At 34.6% G+C, this 22,909-nt stretch overlaps 5 protein-coding genes across 6 annotated transcripts in view; 2 read left to right on the forward strand and 3 right to left on the reverse strand.

Annotated features, from left to right (window-relative positions):
• Window positions 1-1,421: 1,421 nt before the first annotated feature.
• LOC116032768 lies at window positions 1,422-7,498 on the reverse strand. Of its 2 annotated transcripts, none has more exons than XM_031275480.1 (7): window positions 7,147-7,498; window positions 4,887-4,975; window positions 3,925-4,693; window positions 3,343-3,759; window positions 3,143-3,205; window positions 2,834-2,967; window positions 1,422-2,023 (listed from the first exon to the last, which is right to left on the reverse strand). In XM_031275480.1, exons 2-7 carry the CDS (start codon window positions 4,971-4,973, stop codon window positions 1,775-1,777), a joined length of 1,719 nt encoding a protein of 572 aa, XP_031131340.1. In that variant the 5' UTR covers window positions 4,974-4,975; window positions 7,147-7,498; the 3' UTR covers window positions 1,422-1,774. The 2 variants fall into 2 exon arrangements, with proteins under 2 accessions (XP_031131340.1, XP_031131339.1); XM_031275479.1 differs by having other exon boundaries at window positions 2,834-2,973.
• Window positions 7,499-9,468: 1,970 nt separating this feature from the next.
• Window positions 9,469-10,979, forward strand: LOC116032236. The gene is made up of 3 exons (XM_031274725.1): window positions 9,469-10,193; window positions 10,295-10,437; window positions 10,579-10,979. Exons 1-3 carry the CDS (start codon window positions 9,469-9,471, stop codon window positions 10,977-10,979), a joined length of 1,269 nt encoding a protein of 422 aa, XP_031130585.1.
• A 654-nt stretch (window positions 10,980-11,633) lies between these two features.
• LOC116032684 (phytochrome-interacting ankyrin-repeat protein 2-like) lies at window positions 11,634-14,214 on the reverse strand. Its single transcript, XM_031275373.1, has 3 exons — window positions 13,344-14,214; window positions 12,352-12,526; window positions 11,634-12,224 (listed from the first exon to the last, which is right to left on the reverse strand). The coding sequence occupies exons 1-3, from the start codon at window positions 13,464-13,466 to the stop codon at window positions 12,007-12,009; spliced, it is 516 nt and encodes a 171-aa protein (XP_031131233.1). The 5' UTR covers window positions 13,467-14,214; the 3' UTR covers window positions 11,634-12,006.
• Window positions 14,215-16,025: 1,811 nt separating this feature from the next.
• On the forward strand, window positions 16,026-18,313 carry LOC116031644 (trihelix transcription factor GT-3b-like). Its single transcript, XM_031273905.1, has 2 exons — window positions 16,026-16,578; window positions 17,390-18,313. Exons 1-2 carry the CDS (start codon window positions 16,174-16,176, stop codon window positions 18,002-18,004), a joined length of 1,020 nt encoding a protein of 339 aa, XP_031129765.1. The 5' UTR covers window positions 16,026-16,173; the 3' UTR covers window positions 18,005-18,313.
• Window positions 18,314-18,389: 76 nt separating this feature from the next.
• The window catches only part of LOC116032237 (serine carboxypeptidase-like 13), a 7,653-nt gene continuing 3,133 nt past the window's right edge, over window positions 18,390-22,909 (reverse strand). The window contains exons 6-14 of the mRNA XM_031274726.1: window positions 21,767-21,804; window positions 21,491-21,592; window positions 21,161-21,247; window positions 20,485-20,661; window positions 19,932-20,003; window positions 19,729-19,847; window positions 19,017-19,130; window positions 18,808-18,853; window positions 18,390-18,560 (exon numbers count right to left, since the gene is read on the reverse strand). Of these exons, the coding sequence (XP_031130586.1) occupies window positions 18,480-18,560; window positions 18,808-18,853; window positions 19,017-19,130; window positions 19,729-19,847; window positions 19,932-20,003; window positions 20,485-20,661; window positions 21,161-21,247; window positions 21,491-21,592; window positions 21,767-21,804 (836 nt within the window). The 3' untranslated portion in view covers window positions 18,390-18,479. The remainder of the gene's footprint in view (window positions 18,561-18,807; window positions 18,854-19,016; window positions 19,131-19,728; window positions 19,848-19,931; window positions 20,004-20,484; window positions 20,662-21,160; window positions 21,248-21,490; window positions 21,593-21,766; window positions 21,805-22,909) is intronic.

Below are 22,909 nucleotides of genomic sequence, written 5' to 3' on the forward strand. Positions count from 1 at the left end.
TCATCTTTTGTTCCTGTTTTTTTTTTCTTTTCTTTTCTTTTGCTTTTTTAATCTGTGTTCGTACTATCGATTTTTATTATTAACTCAAAGTCTCAACTCCATTTGTTCTTCTTTTTTTTTTTTGGTCTAAATTATAAAATATACATATTTTTACTCTCTTTTTTTTCGTATTTGACATTCTTATGATCGGTATTATACAGATTATTATGAGTTAATAGTAATTAGACATCAATCAAAATGATTTTTCTCGATTTAGTTTTAAACGATTTTTTCTGCTTAATTAGGTCATCAATTTTTATGACAATTAGTTATTAATAGATGTAAATTGGGTAAATACCAATACATATGTTTTGCCTAAATTGGATAAAATCACTATAGTCGAAAATTAACTTGGATAAAATTAATATACTTGAAGACTAATTTGGGTATTAACAGAGGTAAATTACCAAGTTGTCTTATCATATGACTTAATTGAGTAAAACCGTCAAAATCGATGACCTAATTAAGCACACGAAAAAAAAAAACATTTTGAACTAAAGAGAAAAACAAATATAGACGATGACTAAATTATGTATTAACTCTAAAATTTATCTAAACTCACAAGGCATTAATTGATAAATATATTTTTTTGTTATGTAATTGACTAGTAGAGTTACGTTCCTTATTGAAAACTTCACTAATTACTTTTAGGTGACAAGAAAAACATATTGTTATATTCGAGAGTGTGCACTAGGTAAACTCGTTCATGTATATAATAGCCTACAAATTACACATTAAAAGTAAATTGGACGTAAAAAAAAATAAAAATTTATACAATGAATTTGATTGACAACGTGTTAGTAAGTATTATCCATTATTTTTGTACGTATTATGTGTGCGCATGTATATTGTACATTTTTTTAAAGCTGATTCCACTAAAATTAATGTATTTGAATATCAATATACAAATATAAAAAAGTATAATTCCCTTAGTATAAAAATAAATGTACAAAGCCATAATATTTTCCCTTTATTCTTTTTGTTATTGCTAACATGCTAAATATTTCTTTACGATGAAGGAGGAAAATTCATAGTTGAAAATGTGCATGAGTAAATCTCATTCATATATAAAATGTATAATAGTCCACTAGCATGCTATAATAAATGAAAATTCAAAATTTTTTCCCCAAATGTCAAAGACTGGAAATTTGTGATAAGATTGAGAAGGAAAAAACAATTTAATTGCTCAAAAGTCATAATTCTTCATTTACAAAGTTTTCAATTTATATATATTTATTATAATTCGGTGATATTGATTATTCTACCCTCCTAGCATGCCATTTTAATTGTAACAACTAACATAATTTGCAGTTTCTTAATAATATAGATGAAAATATGTGGCTATTATTTGAAGGTGTGTAACGGCTCAAATCAAAAAAGTGTTTGGTAAAATGTTCGTATAGTAAGAACATTTAAGTATTTAAGACTATATGTGAATCTTTTTAGCATATATGTTTTGTCCACAGCTTTGCAAAAGATAAAGTCCCAACCCACATAGAGTACAGAGCTTCATCATTTAGACTTAAGCTAGACAAAAAGATAGTGCAGCAGCACAAAAACACCTCAAAAACCATTTCCAGTTTTCCATTGCTTCCGCACCTGTGAGCAATGCAATGCCTACACTAAATATCAGGTCAGCTATTCACCGCGCAAAAAAAAAAAAACCTTCAAATCCCATTATCTGTGCAAAGCTCATTCCATACACTGGCCAAAAATTTCCTGTGGGGTCAAAGAGTCACGCGGCTTGGTTCCTTTGCCACGGTCTAATATCAACACTGTAATGAGGGAACTCTTTGGCTTGGAAAACACATTCGTGTCCTGGTTTAAGCTCATTAGCCACACAGAAGTCTTTCCATCCACCTGTCAAAACTCTCAACTGCTTCTTCTTCTGGTATAAAGTCGGCCAAACTCTGTTAGTTGGATCTTTGAGGAATATAATCTTATTTTCTTGGCTTCTTATTTTAGGCCATGAATCTGGTAGTTCCTGTGTGAGAGGATCAAGGGCATACACGGATAAATAAAGGAATTAGGTTCACAACAGGAGAAAAAATATATATATTGCAACAAAATGATAACGCACAACTGCATCAGATCGTTCAGCCTCCAATTAAACAAAGAGAGTAATATATTACTATCCAAATATCATGAATATATACACATGATTATGGAAACCCAGTTACATACATATATTCAACATAATTTATAACTTATGAATACAAAAGCAATAGAGAGAGAGAGAGAGAGAGAGAGAGAGAAAGAGAGAAAGAGGAAGAAAAAAAAAGTTTCAGGGCCCTGGGTATATTCTAGTTAGTACTTTAAAAAAATAAATAAATAAATAAAAGGATTGTACAGAAGAAGAAATCTAGACTGCAGAAACTTATTGCAGTGTTTCCAATGAAATCATACTTGTCCCTGTTTGCAATAAAACAAATGATCACACCAGATAAGAAAAAATGAATGTTACTTAAAACACGGTGTCACCTATTGAGGAAAAAAGGAAAGAGAACTCATTAAAATGTTCTAGAGATGTAAAAAGTAGAATTGTAAATGCATTGGTTATAAAAAGTGATAACACGGAACTACAAAGACAGAAGACAGGAAGAGGCCAAGACTTGGATATAAGTTACTAAGAGTAATACAGTGTTTAGAGTCATGCAAACTCTAACAACTCAGATGATAAAACAAGGCAAGTATAAAGTCAGAGTATACGCAGACCATAAATAAAATGAAAACTGATCAAAGTTGAACAAGTCCAGCATTCATAGAAAGACTGATATTTCAACAAGATACATACAAGAAAATCCTGACGATCAACCATCACCAGAAAGGAGTCATTGGATGGAGCAGCAAGTATTGGTGTATCTGTTAAATCAACGGGCTCACTTTTGACCCTGGTGTAAGACTTGCTTCTCGTGTTCAGTTCATTTCCTGTATCTTGTCAATGCAATATGTAGAAAGGATTAAGGTTGCAATGAAATATAAATAAAAACACATCAAGAAAGAATGCAAGAAGGTGTGCTTCTAAAAGAAGAGGCCACTGAACGATAAATAAAATAGCCTCAACAAAAAAAATATACCAATTACCATTCTTCATCAATCATACCTTCTTTCCCCACCTCCATTGGTTCTCTCTTAACTACTCTCGTTTCCTTAGCTATTAAGGAGGCTGAAAAAAATCCCCATTTACCAAATGGGAATTAATTAGTGTTAGGAGTGAGAGGGAAAGCTTTCCAACAACATACAGAAAGAGTGAACAAAAACTGGTATGGAATGATGAAAAGAAAAGACTCGAATAGAAATTACCAACGTCAGATGCTCCACAATATTCTGCTCTGTCGATCTGAACATTGCCTACGCAGGGGGTCTTTCTATATGACGTAATAGTTTCTTTGGCACCACATTCTGGTCTGGCCATCTGAGCACTGCCTGTGCAGGGGCCTTTGTTGTTTTTACATGGTGTAATACTTTCTTTGGCACCACATTCTGCTCTGGCCATCTGAGCACTGCCTGTGCAGGGGATCTTTTCTTTGGAACTTTTTTCCTTTAAAAAAATCACTTCACTCTCAACATGTTCTATAGCTTCTCTGTCTCCTATTAAAATCCTCTTTCTTTCAGCAGGTCTACTTGCTGGCATTTCAGATCTTGGTTGTTGGGTCACACCACTCACACCTTGTGCTCTCACCTGCAAGAGATCTTTCTCTTTTGGTTTCATTTTTTCATCTGTTTAGGTGTAAAAACAATCGTTAATAAATGGAAATTTAATAGCATTTGCAAAAAGAAAGGGAAGAAGATTCAGTTACATATGAAAAGAACCTAAAAAATTTCATACAAAATCAAGGAACATAAACCATTATATTTAAGCAATTGAATGAGATTGGAGATTACCAAAGTGAGATGTTCCATTGGAATCCATATGAATCCTGCCTGGAGAGTGGTAGGCTTCTCTCTCGGTTGTGAATACAAGATCATTCAGTGACATAGTATCCTTTTCTGACTGCACAACTTGCTGAACAAGATCAAGAGGATCACTTTTACCTTTTGAAAAGTTGTTTCCTTCAGCATGCCTGAATGCCGGCATTTCAAAACTTGATAGGTCAAATAAATGCATTCTGTTCTCCTCTTGATTGTATCCAGTATCTTGACCAGTCATATAAAATGACTCTTCAAAATGCATGACAGGTGGACTGGATTGTTTACTTCCACTATCTACATCAATAATTGGAGTGTGTGTTATTGTGGGCGGCTGGTGATGATTGTTTCCAAAGCCTGGCATAGTTGCAAAACAAGTAGGAGAACGCTCTTTGTTCATCGAATTTACTTCTGCAGTCTCATCTTGTTCAGGTAAGCTTCTGATAGTCCGTGCTCTTTTGTTACTTCTCTCTGAAGGTGCATCAAAGTTGGTTTTCAGACAACCACTTCGGCCATATATGTGAACAACAAAGTGTCCTACGGGTCCCTTAATCAAATGCAACACCACAAAGTCTCCCCTTTCAACATTATGGTCCAACGAGAATTGGCTCCATCCCTGATGGATAGCCAGTGTACCATTACAATATGATACAGTTGCTTTTGATTTAACTCCAATAGAGTCCTCAAGATATATTTCTTGACCAACCAAGTGGGACACGTATTTAACAAATGTAGGAGGCAAAAACTGCAAGAGATTAAGTTGCAGCATGAAAAAGTGTTAGAATATATCGTCATTTGATCAAGAAACAACATACATTGCCTTATCTAAATGGGTTTGTTAAGTACATAACCACATTTGTTTAGACCACAAAATAACAAAAGCCAAAAGTAAATAGTCAAATTAACTAAAAACGAGTTATTTGGTGATTCGATGATACCAGAGTTTCCAAGAATTCATTGCTGACGATGATTTTGAAGAAAGAAACAACTGGATTCAGACTGCTGCCCTCCTCACAAGCTCCCATCTCTGCAAACCAATTTTATTATGTAAACCTAGGGATTTATACTAACACTGCTAACTTTCATACATAAATGCACTAGGGATTTATACTACATTAAATCAAAGAAAGAAAAAATAAAAATAATAAATAAATAAAAAAAAGCAAAAAACTACAATAGAAGAAAAGCCTGATCATATATATAAAGCTCGAAGCAGAGAGAAAGTATAAACATTCCGCTAATACTAATCAGAAACTCAAACTATAACACATTAACGATTTCCAGAAACCTCGACACTCCAATATCATCTCCACAGACTAAATATTTTCGATACCTTCACATTCAGACAGAATCAGAGCTTCTCCGCTAGAATCTCAAACATCCCACCGCGAGATTAGGGTTTGTCTCAAATTTTCAAATTTTGTATATGATGCGATCAAACTTTTTAAAATTAAAACTTCCGTACCGAATTTTGAATCATTTGTACAATGCTAGCACTTCTTCTTCTTCTTCCCTTTTTTCCAATTTTCTTTTATTACAATGTAGTACGGAGTATTTGTTTATAAATATTTTCTTAACTTATTAAAATATAATAAAGACTCAATATTGTTCTCGCTGAGACTCGAATCCAAAAAAAATAATAATAATAAAATAAAAAAAATTCATATGAATGCAATTTGAAAAATAATGTTTTAAATAATGAAACAAAAATTATTATTTTATATTAAAAATATAATGTCACCATTCTTTTTATTTATAATATTTAACATTCTTGGTTTCTTAAAAGTGAACATTATATATTTTTTATATTTAACTTATAAAATTATAGAAATTAGTATGCATACTACTAAATTCTACTCACTTCTAAATTCTTGATGTAAATATTTTACTTGGAACGGACATGATGAAAATAACCTATAATTCTATGCAAATTCAAGTATAATTTAATTTTTGTTAATCAAGTGACAAAAAAAGGGGCTGAAATTGAAAGAAAGCTTAAAACTATGGTATAAATTATGAACATTAAAATATTTTATTAAAATTGTCACAAATTATACAAATTTTAGTTTTTCTTTTTTGGTCACAATGAAAATGCGCATTACTATCCAATAGTGTGCACTGAGTAAATTATATTCTTATGCAATATCCTGCAAACCACACTATGAAGTTCATGACAATGTTAGCAATATTCAAACTTGTAAACTTTTAATATGAGAATCATATTCCACCTATTTAATCACTATTTTTTAGGTCAATTTTAATTTTTTAAATTTGTGGGTTAAATGTTAAAAAAAAAAATACATATATATTTCAATGTAGAAAGATTTTGATGCATTATGGAAACTTTAAGCTAGGTATGTCAATATTCAATCATTATTTATGGTCGATGCTATAGTCATTGATTGGTCCTTTTTTGTATTAGCCTAGAATTGTGGAAGTGTTTTTTTTTTTCATGGCAGAATAATTATATCAGACTCAATCCTAAATAATTATTCTTCAACTATGAGTCATACCCAAAGAAGACTAAATATGATAGAATATATTAGAGCCCACAAGTAAATAGAAAAGATAAAACAAATATATTGAGAAACACAATGGTCACTATACTTTTAAGGCAATATATGTATTTCCTCATTAATTCAATGGTGTCTTTCATTGGACTTGGTCATAATTCTTATAGCATGTTTGAGTTTCGTAACTGATTTTAAATACGGAGTATCAATTCAAGAAACTCATCATTTCTGTTCCGCTCAAAATGGTTCATGGTTGTAACTTTTTTCAAATTAGTACTTTGAACGGATTAAACTCATAAATTTATATGTATGAAAAAAAAAAAAAAAGAGTATTACTAGTCAAATGACTTATATTAAAAAATTTATTTAAATGTTTTTAAATAATTTATTTAATTGTTATATTTAATTTACTAACACTTACAATTTAATTATGTTTACAATGACTGCTAAATATAAAATATGCTTAACTCCTTAATCACCATTTTAAACATTTAAAAACACCCAAAAGCCACAACTAAAGTATATGACAACACTCTGTGTGTGTTCACTAGACAATACACAATAGGAAAGGCAATATTCACAAACAAATCTGAAAATCATGTATTCATATAATCATATTCAATTATTCATTAAGAGTTAAGACATTAACAATAAATCAATAATAATAGAAATTTAAAAAATTTACCAGAGGTCCAGATTCCAGAAGCAGAACACAGTCGGCTGGTCAGTGGTCGTGGTCGCGGAGGCGGAGGCTCGTAGAGGGCTGGTCGCTGGTCGCAGTCGCGGAGGGGAGGGCTGGTCGCCGGTCACTGGTCGCGGAGGGGAGGGCTGGTCGCCGGTCGCCGGTTGCCGGTCGCTGAGCGGCTGAGGGCTCGTCGCCGGTCGCTGGTCGCGGTCGCTGAGCGACTAAGGGCTTGTCGCCGTCGTCCGCGCACCGCGCAGCTGGTCGGAGTCGCCGTCGCTCGCCGTTCGCACTTCGCAGGCCGCAGCAATCAGATAGAGAATTAGGGGATTTTGCGTTATGCCTTCGGCCTTAGTAACTTACTGGTTTAGCCGTTTAGGAATTAGGATTTTGCTATTTATATTATACCTTTATATATATATATATATATATATATATATATATATATATGCACGGGCCGGGTAACCCGTGGGTTACCCGGGTTCAGCCCGTTTAGCCCGTATTTGATACGGGCTAAACGAGCTGAGTTGAATACGGGACGGGTTGGGATTTCACCGACCCAACCCGTCCTAATACACGGGTAAACGGGTCCAACCCAACGGGTTGGGCCCGTTTTGACATCTCTACTTTACGGACTGTGTCACCTTATAAGCCTATCTTACATTGTCTCCCCCCTAAGCTCCGGTCTTATGAGGGTATTGCACTCTTTTGAGTTTTGCTCAGTGTTTTCTGTTCCTAGATCGCATAATGTTTTGGCTCATACTCTAACTCATGTAACTTCTAGACACACTATGTTATATTATGGGATGGTGTTTCCTAGCCGGCTAGCCTTTTGGCTGAACTATAACATCATTAAAATTTGCTGGTTTTTTCAAAAATTAAATAAATACTCCATACCTTATAAGAGATTAATAATAAATTTATTTGATTAAAATAAATATCAAAAAACTATAGTTTCACAATTAATAACTAAATGGTAAGTTCTATTGCCACCCTCGTGCTGTATTCCCAAAATATTCCCAATTATTTCCCTATCCTGTGCCATAATGTTCCTACTGAAAGCTAGAGTGGATTTGCCCAAGTTTATACTTTGACCCGAGGCATTTTCATAAGTTTGGAGAAGCTGTTTCAGATTTGAAGCTTCCTCGACACTCGCTTTAAAGAACACAAAGCTATCATCAGCGAAGAAGAGGTGACTGATAGGAGGTGCATTCCTAGCCACCGAAATACCATGAATCTTGCTCCTTCGTTCATAGTCCTTTATTAATGCACTAAGGCCCTCAGCGACTAAAATAAAAAGGTATGGGGAAATAGGGTCGCCTTGCCTTAAACCTCTCCCTGGATTGATTGGCCCTATTTCCTCACCATTGCTCAACACGAAATAATCCACTGATGTCACACACTCCATTAATAGACTAACCCATTTTTCATCAAAACCCATTTTGATCATGATGTTGCGAAGAAGAGGCCACTCCAATCTGTTATAGGCTTTACTAATGTCTAATTTGAGTGCAACATAGCCTTTTCGACCTTGTGTTTTCTTTTGCAAGAAGTGTTGCATTTCAAATGCTATCATTATATTGTCCGTTATGAGTCTACCCGGGACGAAGGCACTTTGATTTTCAGAGACAATACCATTCAAGAGGAATTTTAATCTGTTTGCTAGGGCTTTAGCAAGAATTTTGTACGCCACTAAGCACAGAGCTATGGGCCTAAGGTCAGCCATCGATTCAGGGGTGGATTTTTTAGGTATCAACACAATAAGGGTGGTGTTTAAACCCTTTGGCAGTTTACCCGTATCCAAAAATTCATTGCAGAATCTAACAAGGTTGTCTCCTAAGATATCCCAGTAGGCCTGAAAAGAACCTGGGTTGAAACCATCTGCTCCCGGACTTTTCTCAAGGTGCATCCCGAACAAAGCTTTCTTGATCTCAGTAATGGTAAATTTTCTCAAAAGCATGCAATTTTGAGCATTGGAGACTACAGGATTTATACAAGTAAGAACAGGTAGGCAGTCCCCTGCATTACTGGTAAAAATCTGAGTAAAGTACTCATGTACCAGCGCATTTAGTTCTAGACCTTGGGTGATCCACTCTCCTCTTTGATTCCGTAGCCTTTGGATCTCATTGCTTCTTCTCCTTTGCTTGACTGCGTTATGAAAGAATTTTGTGTTGTTGTCGCCTCCTTTGAAACAGGAAGGAGATTCTAAGCTTCATTAAACATCGTATTGTCAATCGAATTCACGGCTGGAACCACAGATTTATTTCCAGAGCAGGTAGGGAAATCTTGTTGAAAACAGTACTTCAAGCCCTTCCAACTTATGCTATGGGGGTGTTTCTTTTGCCAAAAGGATTGATCAAGGAAATTGAAACACTTATGAATTCCTATTGGTGGAAAGGGGGAGGAGGTGAGAACAAAGGTATCAATTGGAAATCTTGGGAACATCTCTGCAGACCGAAGAAATGGGGCGGTATGGGATTCAGGAACCTTCACGATTTCAACCTCTCTCTTCTTTGTAAGCAGGCATGGAGGCTCTCGCAGAACCCAGACTCCCTAGCTTCCAAAATCTACAAAGCAAGGTATTATCCGGACTCCTCATTTCTTGCAGCAAAAGTTGGTGCTAATCCATCTTTTATTTGGAGAAGTTTGTTGGCAACCCAGGACATCATCCGCAGACACACGAGATGGAGGATTGGGAATGGAAATCAAGTATATATATGGGGTGATAGATGGTTACCTGACAAGTCAAATGCATATGTGAGATCCTATCCTTTCCCTCTCATGGAGAACTCAAAGGTAGCTGATTTAATTGACCCTTCAAATTTAAATTGGGATGAAACTGCCATCAGAAATATTTTCAGCCACAGGGATGCTGATCTTATACAAGGATCCCTCTTCCTAAACTTCAAGTTCAAGACAAAATTATTTGGGGACCGGAAGACGATGGGAAATTCTCTGTTAAGAGTTGTTATATGGCCATTAGAGGTGAGCTGCGCGAGGAGGACATCCAACATTGGAGCAATTTATGGCAGAGCAGAATTCCCCCTAAGGTCAAGACATTTCTTTGGCAAGCGTGCACATACTGTCTTCCAACCAAAGACAAGCTGAGACAGAAACAGATCGACTGCGGGGATAATTGTAATTTGTGTAGTAATGGCAAAGAATCCATCTTTCACCTATTTGTTGAGTGCGAGTATGCGAAAGCCTGCTGGAACCATCTAGGCTACCAAACTTCAGCCAATTCAGTAGACAATTTTCAGGATTGGTTGGGCCTTATGACAGCAACTCTCTCAGGTAATCAGATGTGTATTCTTTACATGGTTTGTTGGAATATCTGGACATTGCGCAATAACATTATTTGGAAGAACCAATCAGTAGAGGCAGCTAGTTGCATAGTCAAAAGAACACAATGTTATTATTCTGCTTGGTGTGAAGCTACGATTGACGGACAGCAAACGGCAAAGAGAAACACCATTGATGCTACATGGACTAAACCTCAACAAGGCTTCCTTAAGTTGAATGTGGATGTAGCCATTGACAAGCAAGGTGCCAGAATGGGTTTTGGTTGCGTCGTAAGAGATGATCTTGGCCATTTTGTTGCAGCTAGAGGGTCTCATTGGAGGGGCTATTACAGTTCTAAGGAAGTCGAGGCTGTAGCTATTCGGGAATCCCTTTCTTGGCTCAAAACTCTTAACATTGACAAGGTTATTATTGAGACCGACTCTCTCCAAGTTACACAAGGTCTCAATTCAAATTTGGGAGACTCTTCCTTTCATGTAGTGTTGTCAGAAATTAAAAACTTAATGAGTATGTTTACTCAGTCTAGTTTAGTCTAGCGATCTGCGAACCAGGCAGCCCACTTGTTAGCACGGCAGTCTGTTTCTATGTCTGGTTGCTCGGAGTGGTTTTCTAACCCTCCCCCTATCATTTGTAATGTGTTATCTTTGGATTTGAATTAATATAGTTCTGTGTTATTTTCAAAAAAAAAAAAAAATTAAATGGCACGAAGTATTTTTCACTACTCCACAATTGATAACTAAACGGTATAAAATACTTTTCACTACTCCACAACTAATCACTAAATGGCATAAAGTATTCTACTTCACTACTCCACAATTGATAACTAAATGGTATAAAGTATTTTTCACTACTCCACAACTACAACTAAATGGCATAAAGTATTCTGCATTGACTGTCTTATTTACTAGTCATTGATTAAATTAACTCTGGCTTCATTGCTTATTTTCTTTTGTAATTTTGTTAATTTTAAATTTAAATTTTTGTACTTAATAGAACTTTTAATATAATTTCTAAATATATAAATTTTATATACTAATAATAAACTTAGTATTATGAAAAATTAATAACTTCAGTCAAGTCTCGTTAAATGAATGAACCAAACGAGGGAGTATTAAATAGTTAAAGTCCCATTAGACTTTCAATTCTACTGGTTAGAATGTAAACTAAAAGTTACACAAGACGGTACAGCATAGATTCAACAAAAATTCATCACCAAACAACACTTTATTGTTCAAAGATCCACAATGTAGTCTTGTAGATGTTGATATCAGTCACCTTCAAAATAAAGATAAAAATACAACACACCACACCAGATACAGATACTAAGACATCTGAGTTTAGAACCAACAACCCTCCACAGAACATGGACAGCATAAAGAAAACCATTGAAATAACAACTTCCAACAGACATTATCCACGAGATCCATGTAACGCTACACAAATGCAACATAATGATCTGGATGGCGGCAACTGGAAATATTAGGGCAGTGCATGATATTGAACAAACCGAATCCCAAATAAGACTGGACTTCCAAGCGATCTACTGGAACACATTTGCTTATCTCAATTCCCAGAACTATAAGAGCCCTCACCACCAGATGATGAACTGTCCCCTTTAAGACGCTTCATCTCATCATAAGCCCACTCAAGACCAGGACAGTAGTGCACGGGTGGATTGAACCTGGTGTCATTGATGTTATCGGGCAGAAAAGCACCGTTTTTAATCAGGTACTTGATTGCTTTCTTCTTTCTTTCTTTAGCTGCATGATGTAGGGGAGTCCCTGTATTCGAGAGAGTTACAAAATAAAGATCAGCTTGTTAGCTAAGTTACAAAATGAATTCTTAACCTCAACATTTAAAAATAAAAAATAAAAAAAAATGGAAGAAGTTTTCAAGAACTGTACTTACATCCACCACAAGCTCCCTTGGTTCGTGCATCAATGTCAGCACCGTGCTCAAGCAATTCATCCATAATTTTGAGGTGGCCACCCTTAGCAGCAAGATGAAGGGGTGTGATACCCTGAGCTTTTGGGCCCCATGCAGCCACATTTGCATCAATGCCTTCATTAAGAAGTCGCCTAACCTGTAAACATCATACCAATCACTTAGACAAGACTGAAACCAGATGCTACAGAGCAAGAAATAAAGAAAACATTTCTTATAAGAGTGATGCGATGACAAATAAGGGAGACAAAATGAAATCATAGAACCACATATATAGTCATCACAAGGCATAAATGAATTAAACATAATCATAAAATAGCAGAAGAGACAACAAGGAGGTTACAAAATTAGAAACAGAAGGTTAAGCCATTTTCGCACAATACAACACCTCAGAGGCAGAACTCCTATGCTCACCCAAAAATTCTAAAGAGATAGTTGTAACATGCAAAAGCATCATTTCACTAGCAATCACTAGTGAGCTAGAAAGCTAGAAAACTAAAATATTGATTGGAATGAATGAGAAAGTGTAGTCTGTAGAGTATTTCTCAAATTAGATAAACCTAACAAAATAAGAAATGCAACTAAATGATTAAGAAATATACTCAATTTCAACACAAGAAGCCCAAAAAGGGAAAAGAAAAGGCAAACAAATTGAACCCAACAGATGTAACTGCAAAAAAGCCCACCCATCATTCTAATTTCTTTTCAAACCAGAGAGGAAGTTACCGATTGTGCTGGAGACCCAATCTGATAGATAACTAGGTACTGTAAGAAAACAACCCCATACATTATACTAGGATGATGGAGTAAACAAATGTAGATATCATCAATCATTTGACTATTAAATTATACTGTCAACTAAAACTCCACATGAATAAATTCCTCCGAAAAGCCATGAAATTAGGTAACATAAAGCTAAAAATTTAACCTTTTCATATGTGGGAGAAGAACTATACCTCTCTCAGGTCACCTTTCCGAGCCACAATGTGGAGAGGAGTCCAGCCACGATCATCTCTATCTCCAGCGGTCATATGCAACCTTTTAGACCGCTTGTATAAACCCAACTGATCTTCAGGCATGATCTTCTGACGTTGATCTTAACCCTAAAATCACGACTCTTCAAGAACAAACCTAGATTATTCTCAACCGATGAAATTGATTTGTTTCTTCTCCAATTTTTACATAAACCACGAAATCTGAAGCCAATCCACAGTATATTCCTGGATTTCAGTTGAAACCCAGCAGACGCAAACCAAATCCAAAATTCGCGAATTTCAAACGAAATTAGATCTTATCTTTCGAGATTCAAGAAACAGGCAGACAGTTCACAGTTCTGTGGATAAGACCAGAAACGGAAAAAAAAATTGCAAATCGACGTCTATTTCCCTCCAATTACATTATCGGACGAAAGAAAACAAACGAGCAAACAAACAAGAGAGATTGGGGGAAGGAGAGAGGGGGAGAGCGCTTAGCGAGAGCAAGAATGATTGGCGAGGTTGTACGGAGCAAAAGGATTGAGACCGGGGCCGAAAGCGCGAAGATTTGTAGACGCAACCACGTTCACCGGCGACGATGAAGTGAACCGGAGAAGAAAAGAGATAATCATTATAGTTAATTCTCAACACCAAAACACTTCAATCTCAATCAGGATACGTATCTTCGATGACGGAGAAGAGATTATGGAGCTATATGAATCCTTGTGCGGCTCGGAACTGGTTTGGAGGTTGCATATATTCAGGATTTTAGTTCTGGGAGATTGGGGATGAGATGAAGGATGAATGAATGAAAGGAAACCCTAGAATCCGAATTGAAGAGGGAATCCGAGAAGCGTTTCGCCGAGGCGGTGTATTTTAGTAGAGATAAGTGAACACCTGTCACTATTCTATTGGTTACTGTTCCGGAACCAGGTTTCTGAGGGCATGTTCGGTATCTAAAAAATTAGACTAAATTATGTAAAAAAAAAAAAAAAAAAAACCTGTGTGGCCAATGTTGGGCCGGGTATAGTGGTTCTTAACATTCAATAACCTTGCGCATCAAAACAAAGCCAGAAGCCCACATACCTAGCAGTTGTTATATGGTGGACCATGGTCGACAATCCATTGTGGACCATGGTTACAAAACGCTGCCATTTCATTAAGTAAAAGAAACGGTTGTGGCAGAGATTCGTAAAATATACTACAGTTTATCTTAAAATATACTACCTCACATTTGTTTTTATATTATCAAATGAAACTGTAGTTATATTGAGATGTAACTGTTGTTGTGTTGAAAGGAAACTGCAGTGTATATTGTCCAATGAAATGTAATTATATCGAAATGATAGTGTAGTTGTGTTGAAAGGAAACTGCAGTGTATTATAAAAGAAATTGTAGTTGTGTTGAAATGAAACTGAATAACAGTTTCACATATTTGAGTGTATAATGTCGAATGAAAATGCAGTTATATCGAAAAGAAACTGCAGTTGTGTTGAAATGTAAATGCAATGTATATAAACTGAAAATGAGTGGTGCGAAACGAAGGTTGTTTCAGCCATATGTTTTCATTAATTAAAACGACGTCTTTTTGATGCATATTTCACCTGTATAACCATTGCCTTTAGGCTTCAGCTTGCAAATTATCAATCATTATACCGAATTTATCAACTAATATCATAATCCAAGTTTCACCTTATCTTCACCAAAAATAAAATTCTTCATATTCATATTATAACTCCATTAGAGCATCCTTATCAGTTGGAGTTTTTTCTCCAATTTTTTGTGGGCCCCAGCGTCCACCTCATCATCCACTATCTCATTCAATCACAAAAACTATTTTCCATACTAGTTTGAGTTATTTCTTAATTTTTTGTAGACCCACCATTTTATCTCACTATATTTTAATTATTTCTTTACCTAGTTTGTTTATAAAATTATAATTGTATTACAAATAATTAAACAATACGTGTAACAATTGTATAGGAATTGTAAAGTTAAAATTAATTAATAAAAAAATAATTATAATTAATATGCTTAACACCTAATTAATTAATAAAAATAGGAATTGTAAATTATTATTATTATTATTATTATAAAAATAGCTGATGTCAGGCAGCAGCCAGAAATATGGCTGTTGCCTGGCAACGACACTAATTTTGGCCGTTGCTAGCAACGGCCATCCATAAATTAAATTGAGAGTGGCCGGCAATCGCACGCGCCCGGCTAGTTGGGCGGTGAGACGCACATGCGTCTCACCCATATATATAATTTATTTTTTTTTTAATTTCCCTGACAATATCCAAGCATTTGCAAGATCAAGCTTTTGTCAATTATCTCCTCTCCACATCAATTTTGGATAATCACTTTGCATCATCACTATTCCAATATCCATCTTTGATCCATTGATGGTGTTGCTCTTACCACCAAATATAAACCATCTCCATGAGTTGGTGGTTATAATGACACTTCACTCACCAACAATCCAAAAGGTTTTTGTTACAAAATCTTTTTGACTTTTTCTAATGTTTTGTTGCCAAAAGCTTTCTCTTTTTCTTTGTTTTAATATTTTTTAAAAATATTTTCTAAAACAATAATATAGTCAAATGACCCATTCAAATACCAACCAAATATGCTCTCCCTTGTCCACAAAGGAAAGGAGAAAAACATAAAGAAAAGGTTTCTTCTCTTCCTTTCATGTTTGACTAACACAAAACTAAAAGGTCTCAATACATTCATATAAACCCAACCAAACAAACAAATTAATTTAAGTAAAAATCTATGCCCAATAAGGAATTTCAATTTCTTGTATGAAATGATGTTTGGGCGTAGTGGCAGTGCTGGAAATGGGAGTGGCGGTGGAAGTGAAAGCCTTGGAGGCGGTGGCGGACAATTTCGCCACCACCAAACGATGCTTCCGCCGTTGCCGCTCCATCTTCGTCCGACGGTGCCGATTTCCCCTACAGCCGGAGGCGGCGGCGTATTGGGAGGAGACGACGAGTTTCCGAGGCGAGATGAGCGGGTTCCGCCGTGGAGCAACCAGGAGACGAGGGATTTCATCGCGATTAGGGCGGAGCTGGAGCGGGACTTCGCCTCCGCTAAGCGCAGCACTTCCAAGGCTCTGTGGGAGGTCGTGGCCGCGAAGATGAAGGAGCTAGGGTATCGCCGCACCGCCGAGCAGTGCAAATGCAAGTGGAAAAACCTAGTCAATCGGTACAAGGTAATAAACACTTATCTGCACCTAAATCTATCATTTTCTACTGTTTTGAGCTTTTGATCAATGGAAAGAGGAATTGCAGTTCATTTCAATGAAGCCGTGATCTCGTTCCGTGTGTGGTGATTCACTGATTCTCTGAGACAGAAACATATTGTAGAAGTAGAATCTTCAATGAACCCTAGTTCATTGTTTGAACAATTGGAATCATTCTTTTCAATCTAATCTCACTTTTTCAATGCTCATTTGAAACATTTCAATTTCATTTCAGGAATTCAGGATGCCTACTAAAATGTGATTCAGTGCTTTAACTTGTTACTCTCAGTGGTATTAGATGATTGCTAGTATGTTGGCCTCAAAGTAATATATGCTGAAGTTAATCAGAAGGAGTTGTTTCATCTTTATATTCCTACTGCAATTATGTTTATGTTTGTAGAAACCAACAACTTGATTTTACGGAATTCGCTTAACCCTGTTAAGTTTGCTTCCTTTCATGATGTGATAAGGTTGTTGTTATCGTCTATGATAGAAATGTAAAGAAGAGTATAGATTAGTCTTGAATTTAGGGAAAGATTAAATGATATCCTGAGTTATCATAATCTGTTGAACATGATTACTTTCCCTGACATATCTCACACCAGAAGTTTAAGTGCTCCTGACACTTTGAATGTGGTTTCAGTTGCTTTGCTTGGAAATATCCGAAGAGGACTAGGATTGCATAAATTCAATCTGTATTAGAGAAATGTCGAACTTTTTGTTTCGTTATCTCTGAGCTTCTCTGGAGAAATTCCAATGGTGATATGTTTTGCTGGTGCAGGGGAAGGAAACATCTGATGCGGATAGTGGTAGGCAATGCCCTTTCTTTGAGGAGCTCTGTGCGGTTTTCACTGCCAGGGAAAATAACATGCAGCAATTACAACTTGAATCTGAGGTTGGTCCCCAACGGGTCAGGAAAAGGGTTCGGAGTGCAGACCAGTCCTCGGAGGAATTCTCAGAAGAAGAAGATAATGACTATGAGAGTGATGATGACAGGGTTACCACAGGCAGCGTTGCTTCAAAAAAGAAAGCTCAGAAAGAAAAGCGGCCAAGACCAACGGCAACTGACAAATCTTCAAAAAACCCGGCAAGTGATAGGGGCAATCGAAGCACTCTTGAAGGTATTCACGAGTTGCTTTGCAGTTTCATTCAGCAACAGCTGAGGATCGAGATGCAGTGGAGGGAGTCAATGGAGAAGTGCAGCAAAGAAAGGGAGCTGTTTGAGCAGGAGTGGCGGCAAACAATGGAGAAACTTGAAAAGGACCGGATTATGCTCGAGCAAGCCTGGAGAGAACGGGAAGAGCAAAGGAGGATCAGAGAGGAGAGCCGAGCAGAGAAGAGGGATGCCCTGTTGACCATGCTTCTCAACAAGCTCATAAATGAAAACCAGCCTTGAGATGGCTGCTTGCAGGTTCTCTCGAGTATTCCTTTCCCTTACTCCTCGTCTTTTTAAATATCTTATCCTATACATAGATAGACTAAGAGAGGTATATTCAGTTGGTTGAAGGATAAAAAGCAATATAGACTATATGGTTTTTGAAACCTTAACATCAAACATAGAATAGTAGCATGGTATGTGAATAAGTAATGCTACAAAATTGACGTTTCTCAACTGTTGTAAATGCTTTTAGTAGCCATTAAAGATGACATTTTTGTTTATATTGTAAAACGAGTTTTTGTTGAAATCTAATTTGCTTATTGTTTTTGTAGTCTTGTAACTGAGATGAGCATTATTGTTAGTCAGCCCATATAATTCATAGTCAAATGGTGGAAATTTTCGATCCATGTAGCTTTATCCATTAAATTAAAAACAACATTGTTAAAGACACCATAGGTTCCGGACAGATAAAACATATAACACCAGACATAAACTAAACGTGACCATTTTGTATCCATTTTGCAAACATGACTAGAGCTTGATAAGGTGCAGATTCAGGAACTGTATGTCCTCCCTGCAAGATTAATTTCCCATTAAAAAAAACTATTTAGTTTATTAAATTGTTTGAAATAAAAATTAAATTCTTTCAAATTTCTCCTCTTAGCTTCTAGTATGTCTTGATTTGGTTATCATAGTCTTTAATTATTTGACCATTTTTCATTTTAATTTTAGAAAAAAATATTTATTAGAAATTTATGAGGATTACAAATAAAGTCAGAGTTTAATCATATGAAAATAAGAGTAAGTTAAGAAATTCTTACCTTCACTGTGGCAAATGTCATCCCATTTGAGTAAGTCATTGTATATCTGTAGTTTGATATGGCTTGTAAATTATTATTTTTTGAATAAAAATATATAAATAAATAAAATAATAATTTAAAGGAAAAATTACATTTTGGTCCACTTATATTATATCAATGGTGTAGATTTAGTCTCTGAAATATATGAATGGCCAATCATCAGAACTCACCCAGCAACTTGATCATCAGTCCACCATGGCTTCCAATCATCAACAATTGAATAGTTTAGGGCTTTTATCCATGCTTGGGTAGAAATAGATGGTACGCAAGGATCATGGTCACCACTGAGAATCATAATGCACAATATGTGAATATTGAATCTATTTTATGTAAAAAGCATTTAATGCAATTCAGAATTAGAAAATCATCTATTTTTTTATCATTCAAAAAAATATATAACCACTAACAAAGGGTGGTAGGAAAAATTCATAACCACTCATTTCTTTTTTGATAACATAACCACTCATTTCTTACTATGTTAATTTGCATTTTTGTGGGATCTTGAAATAAACTTTTTTTAAAACGGTTTTAAAAAAATTTAACAAACATGATGTGCCATTGTTAGTCAATTCAGAAGGATTCGTCTTTGATTAGTTAATGACAGTTCAACGACGACATATCAATATTTAGTAAAACATTTGATTAATATGTCACTTTTTTTTTCTCTTAATATATACAGAGTTTTTTTTTTTTTTTTTTTTTTTTTCTAAAACATCGATCTTAGTGAGTTAGTGTAAGTGAATATTTTGTAAAACTAATTAAGACAAGAGTAGATTAAATTAAACAGTTAAAGGAACAATAAATATGATAGTCAAAATGAGAATACAGAACTAAGAGACTAAATTTGTAATTAATAATAATAATAATTATTATTGAAGGTACCTGTAAATAAGAGATCGATAACCTTTGGTGCTAAGGTATGCATGATACGATGTCACATCTTTTGCATTTACTGTGTATGATAAATTGGAATGGCAATATTCCCAAAGATCAACCGTTCCCTGTGTTTAGACATGCATGCATTTTAATTAGTAATTACTTATTTAGATTTTTTTTTAAAAAAAATTATTTCATTTTTTTTATACCTTCCTAACATGAATAGCGTCACGAACAGTTAGTTCATTGGCCCAGTAAGACATAAGAGTATACCAATGGTCCTGCAAGGTAATAATATTATCATTAAATTCCCAAATAAAAAAACAAAAAAATAATACTAACAAACATACTAGTGGACTTGTTTTTCCCCAATAGTAGTCAAGCTATGCCAAAATCTTTACTCTAATCATCAAAAAACAACAACCTAGAAAATTTTGCCAAATTTGTTACTAGATGGTAGCCGTATTATCTGTCCATGGTGGTTCAAATAGTTTAAATATTTACCTATAATGTAATAAGAATATAAGATACTGACTGTAATTTAAAAATAGTAAAAGTGTTTAAGTTACTGTGCAGTTAATAATAAAACATGCATGAACAAAAAATCAATAACATCATATTATTTAATGCTCTATATTATTTATTTTTAATTTTGTAGGAAATGTATCCTATAATATAATGTTGCAAATATTTTTTTTTTATTTGAAAAATAATGTTGCAAAATTTAGTAAAAATAAAAAAGATAATATATATCATTCTTACTCGGCATTTTTCAGTGATGTGGAGTGGAGTTATGAGATTGGTAAGCTGTCCAAGGGCTCTTCTTTGGTCAAACAATTTAGAATAATCAACATCATTACACACCGGCTCCAATTTGGAAGCAGGATCATCAGGACAAGCAGGCTCCAAAATGTGAGACTTGTATAATTTGCTATACCACTGCAAAAAGATCAGTGTCTCAAATTAAACTCCAATAGTACAATAATACATAAAAACTGTGTACAAATCTGATTCTTTTGATTTCCCTTTGTCTCCAGGCCAAAAATAAAGGCCTTTTCGTCTACAAGTCAAGACAAAGATCTCTTCGTCTCCAGGCTAGAGATGAAGAAGGTTTATTCGTCTCTGGCCCTAAGACAAAGACTGGTTCTTCCTCTCCGGTAGAGACAAAAGGTGGGAGAGGAGTATTTTTTTTAATATTTAAAATTATTAAAAATTTAAAATAAAGTTAATTTTCTAAATCTGGTAACCGATAAGTCAATCATTATTGTTTAAATAAGTCAATTTTGGTTCAATTACATTATTTTGCGCCTATGTCACCTTAACTCTTTTATTTATATATATATATATATATATATATATATATATATATATATATTATATACTTGACGGAACAATACAATCAAAATTAAATAATAATGTAACATTTCAAAAATTGAACCTGATAAAAGGTGGCCGCATCTTGCAAGCAGTCAAAATTGTTGGGATCAACATTTCGATACTCCCCTCCACAGTGACGTTCTAGTGACTGCATGATGAAGAGACATTATATCAAATTAATTATGATAAATTAAATGGGAAACTTTGAATTATGCGAAAGCATGCGGTTGTTAGTTATTCCGTGTGCTCTAACAACTCTAAGTAAAGCTCACCTTATAACTTTAACTGTTAAAGAATCACAAAAATGTAAATTAATTGGTTTAAGCGGTTCATAGTTGACTGACTCAAATTGATGAGAAGATATTGAAAAGAAGATCGAGTAGAAGTGCACCTTGTATAAGTCATCAGAAATTAGACCCATCCCATGAGCATATGGTATTTGGTAGTTCCCATCCGTATTTAGGTTGGTCATAGGGTTTCCTAGGAGATATCCCTGCGATTATGGCGTGCCATATGACACATATCAAACATGTTATATATGCCAAAGAACTTTGGTCTAGTGGCACCTAGTTTAGGGGGGTTCGAGTTTTAGTGGAAGCAACTGTTGACTGCTTGTGCTTCAGTAGGTACAGATTTATCATAAAAAAGAAGGGAAAAATAAACCAACCTTTAGATTAATCCATGGTGTAATCCTCGCCTCGATTCCTTGAATTGATTGTCACGGCATTAAATTAAATAGGTCATATACATTTTTTGTTGTTGAATTTCATGTATAATATAATAAATGTTTTCAACAAGCTAATTTCAAAACAACTTTAAAGAGTTTGTTATATGTCGTTTTTGTGTTTTATTTATTTATTTTTATTTTTTTAAGACAAGGTTCAAACAATTAGAGTTGTATCTACATTCCTAGTAGGCTACTACAACATTATTGCACATTTAATTTTATTTTTATTAGAAGGTAAAAATTTACATGTGGCATTGGAAAAATCATAACTTTATGCAAGTATAATAGGACATAGATACAATGCATGATCGACTATGATAGCTAGCCAATTCTATATAAAAAATTTGTTATATATGTATGTCAAAACTTATAATATTTTTGATAAGATTTTGTGCAAATTTACTATCATTTTCCTAAACCTTGGTTGGGCAGTTAAATTGATGACCACAAGGTTCTAAGTTCATTCTCAATGGGATCGGAACTGCATATTGACTTTAATGGTTTGAGTTAGTTAGTTGTGCACTTGTGCCTATAGGCAATTTAGACTGTTTTATCATCTTGTAGTCCTTTTGTCTGCTAGGACCACAAAACGGACTGCACCCAGATAACATATTCGAACAACGATTACAGACTTTCACATAAATCAAAGTTTTTGAAAAAGGTAGCATATATATATATATATATATATATATATATATATATATATATATATATATATATANATATATATATATATATATATATATATATATATATATAGTTAAAAGTTGCAAGAAATTAAGGAAGAAGACAATATAATCCAATGATATTGTAGGGTTTTACCATCTGAAATAAATTGAGTAATAATGGGCACAAATATGCCAGCATAGGACTCCCCTCCCACATAGAGAGCATTGGAGATGAAGTTAGGATGCTCTTTCAGCCACTGCAAACATATATATGGTGAAATTATATATATAATCAAAATAAAGGTAAAAGTATTATGATATTAAAAAATTTATATATAATGATTATATATATATATATATATATATATATATATATATATATATATATATATATATATATATATATATATATATA

The sequence above is a fragment of the Ipomoea triloba genome, chromosome 10 (assembly GCF_003576645.1).
Source record: "Ipomoea triloba cultivar NCNSP0323 chromosome 10, ASM357664v1".
Classification (NCBI taxonomy): Eukaryota; Viridiplantae; Streptophyta; class Magnoliopsida; order Solanales; family Convolvulaceae; genus Ipomoea; species Ipomoea triloba.

Coding starts and splice junctions, on each gene's coding strand:
- LOC116032768 (XM_031275479.1), bottom strand. CDS start 4,973: ATGGGAGCTTGTGAGGAGGGCAGCAGTCTGAATCCAGTTGTTTCTTTC. Junction 3,760..3,924: donor CAATGGAACATCTCACTTTG/GTAATCTCCAAT, acceptor ACACCTAAACAG/ATGAAAAAATGAAACCAAAA. Junction 2,974..3,142: donor AATGGAGGTGGGGAAAGAAG/GTATGATTGATG, acceptor TGCATTGACAAG/ATACAGGAAATGAACTGAAC.
- LOC116032236 (XM_031274725.1), top strand. CDS start 9,469: ATGGGGGTGTTTCTTTTGCCAAAAGGATTGATCAAGGAAATTGAAACA. Junction 10,194..10,294: donor AGAGCAGAATTCCCCCTAAG/GTCAAGACATTT, acceptor TAATTTGTGTAG/TAATGGCAAAGAATCCATCT. Junction 10,438..10,578: donor TATGACAGCAACTCTCTCAG/GTAATCAGATGT, acceptor CTTGGTGTGAAG/CTACGATTGACGGACAGCAA.
- LOC116032684 (XM_031275373.1), bottom strand. CDS start 13,466: ATGCCTGAAGATCAGTTGGGTTTATACAAGCGGTCTAAAAGGTTGCAT. Junction 12,527..13,343: donor GGAAAGGTGACCTGAGAGAG/GTATAGTTCTTC, acceptor TGATGTTTACAG/GTTAGGCGACTTCTTAATGA. Junction 12,225..12,351: donor CAAGGGAGCTTGTGGTGGAT/GTAAGTACAGTT, acceptor TCTCGAATACAG/GGACTCCCCTACATCATGCA.
- LOC116031644 (XM_031273905.1), top strand. CDS start 16,174: ATGATGTTTGGGCGTAGTGGCAGTGCTGGAAATGGGAGTGGCGGTGGA. Junction 16,579..17,389: donor ACCTAGTCAATCGGTACAAG/GTAATAAACACT, acceptor TTGCTGGTGCAG/GGGAAGGAAACATCTGATGC.